At 37.9% G+C, this 2,694-nt stretch overlaps 1 protein-coding gene across 3 annotated transcripts; it reads right to left on the minus strand.

The window, feature by feature from the left end:
- LOC111695930 (14-3-3 protein beta/alpha-2) lies at positions 1 to 2,461 on the minus strand. Of its 3 annotated transcripts, none has more exons than XM_023465407.1 (3): positions 2,326 to 2,461; positions 1,640 to 1,780; positions 1 to 223 (listed from the first exon to the last, which is right to left on the minus strand). In XM_023465407.1, exons 1-3 carry the CDS (start codon positions 2,458 to 2,460, stop codon positions 203 to 205), a joined length of 297 nt encoding a protein of 98 aa, XP_023321175.1. In that variant the 5' UTR covers position 2,461; the 3' UTR covers positions 1 to 202. The 3 variants fall into 3 exon arrangements, with proteins under 3 accessions (XP_023321175.1, XP_023321176.1, XP_023321174.1); XM_023465408.1 differs by having other exon boundaries at positions 1 to 226; XM_023465406.1 differs by lacking the exon at positions 1 to 223 and having other exon boundaries at positions 856 to 1,780.
- Between the last annotated feature and the right edge of the window lie 233 nt (positions 2,462 to 2,694).

Genomic DNA, 2,694 nt, shown 5'->3' on the forward strand with positions numbered 1-2,694 from the left:
CAGAGATTGCAACTTTATATTTATAGATACTAATACAGGAATTTATTAGAATTAGAGGAGGAACAAAACTAACTAGCTCCACCCCCTGGAATTAATACCAGGATAGAAAAGTTTTAGCCTTCTAAAGAGAATACTTCATCACACAAGATGTACTATGACGGAGGGCAGACTTAACGGTCTTGCACTTGTAGCCCCATACACCCTATAAGGCTGTCTGAGCTCTCTACTGAAAAAATTATTGAAATGTTTGTGTAAGCAAATCCCAGAAAATTGTAGCATAAGAGTTGGTGAATATATAGATTGAGTAAATTCTATCTAAAAATTTCATAAACAAAGTAGGTTTATGAGTAATTTCTATAATGAGTCAGTGATTGAATAATCATTAGACTTTGTGATATTTCAATATGCAATACTAAGTCAAATTTAACATCCCTCCCATCCAATCCCTCCCATTCCATCCCTTCCTTCCCATCACTCCCTTCCCACCCCATCCTAACCTTTCAATCTTATCCCATCACTCCCTTCCAATCTCATCCTTTCCATTCCTCCCTTCCCATCCCTCCCTTCCAACCCCATGCTACCCTTCCCATCTCATCCCATCAATCCTTTCCAATTCCATCCCTGCCTTCCTATCCATCCCTTCACATCCCTTCCATCCCTCCCTTCCCATCGCATCACACCACTCCCTTCACCCCCCTACCATTCCCATCTTATCTCATCCCTAACTTCCCATTCCATCCCTCCCTCACTATCATGAATCCATTCCATTCCTCCCTCCCTTCTCATTCCTCCCTTCCCATCCCTTCCTTCCCATCCCTTCCTTCCAATCCCTCCTTTCCTATCCAATCCATCCCACCCATCCCTACCTTCTTATCCCGCATTATCAATGAAAATATAGAGAACAATGCAGTTTATATTATTCTGATACTTGGGGAAGCCGTCTATTTTGCCCTACTGTTATGTCCCCCACATGTGCGAAGCGGTCGATAACGACCGCTCAAAAAGCTGCCAAAATTATACTAAAACAATAATTTAAGCCATTAAAATGTGAATTATATAAAGAGTAATTACTTTAGACGCATTTTTTAAACAAAAATCACGAAAATTTATCTTTGTAAAAAAGTGGAGGGTGTCTCATTTTGGTCTAATTTTCGCGTATCCTCTCAATACCTATCAAGATCTTCACTAAATAAAAACAAAAAAAAGCAAAAATATGCTTGAACTTGGTTTCTTGGTTCTCAAGTTACCCAAAACTTAAAAAAAAAAATTAATTTGTAAACCATTAAGTGGGTAATGGGTGACTAAAGTGAGCGGTCGATATCGACCACTTCGTACATAGACGGTTAAACATTAGCATTTTATGAAAAAGTATTTTTAATGCACATGGTAGGCGGCATGTCGGTTGGTTCAAATAAATCTGAAAAATCCTTGAAAAATGGATACAAACAAGCACATTTTATTTTTACTCAATTTTTAGTGGTTACATTTTTTTTATTGAGAAGGCTTTAAGAAATTGGACTTTGAGCATGCATGGCAACTAAGTATCGTCAATAAAAGGCCTTTTTCGAGGGGGTAAGGGAACGTGGAACGCTTAGCAAAGATTGATAACTCAAGGGTTAAGAATGGATGAAAAGCCGACCTGAAATAATCCCCATTCATCCTGAGGTAGAAAACCTGGGTTAGCGTTAGCGATCAGATACTTGTCCAGGAGAGCCAGCACTTCATTGCAGATCTTACGCAGCTCAGTCTCTACCTTCTCACGGTAATGACGAGCCATAGCCTACAGTATCATTATTATCGGGGTCATCATTATTATGATTAAAATCTTTCAAGAATATCATTACCAATAATGAGGACCTCTACAGCACATATCTAGGAAGACAATTGCATGGTTCAAGAATAAAACTCGATTTATTCCCAATCGTTTTCAAGGTTCTGTATTGTATCGAAGTACCAGTTAAATTCTGTTGACAATCTCTTCAAATTTGTATTCAATAGTTAATTCTTTTTGATCAAATCTTAAGCAATATTTAAAGGTGTATCAGTTACTTTAGTCCTTTTTTTCTCTTCTCATATTTTTTACAATTCACAATATACAAAAAATACTAGAAAAACGACAAAATCTTCCATATTATTGATCAAATGAAAGTTTCAAAGGTACTGATGTGAATCAGGCATTGCCATCTTAGAGGGTCACATGAATTCATTCTTGCAGTCCCTTCATTTTAAAATGTCAAGGGTTAATAAGAGTTTGGAGTATAAACTTAATAAATCTCATATTTAACTGATAAGAAGACCATCTATACAGTCCTCCAAATCCCCAACCTGCTTGCTCTTCTCTTCCAACCTTTGTTCCATACTCAGAACCAGCTCAACCAGTTCCTGACATATCATTATCACCATCATAACCATCATAACCATCATAACCATCATAACCATCATAACCATCATAACCATCATAACCATCATAACCATCATAACCATCATAACCATCATAACCATATATACAACCCTCCCATTAGCACCTTAACAATTAAAGTTAACTGCCTAATTTGTACTTAAGCTTGAAAAAATGGGATATGAACTTTAATAAGAACCCTTACCTAAACTATTTTCCCGCTATGGCCGCCTCCACCTTGGCAGCTGCCGCCTCCACCTTGGAAGCTGCCGCCTATTCTTGGCCGCTGCCGCCTC

Source organism: Eurytemora carolleeae, unplaced genomic scaffold (assembly GCF_000591075.1).
Source record: "Eurytemora carolleeae unplaced genomic scaffold, Eaff_2.0 scaffold162, whole genome shotgun sequence".
In the NCBI taxonomy this organism is placed as follows: domain Eukaryota; kingdom Metazoa; phylum Arthropoda; class Copepoda; order Calanoida; family Temoridae; genus Eurytemora; species Eurytemora carolleeae.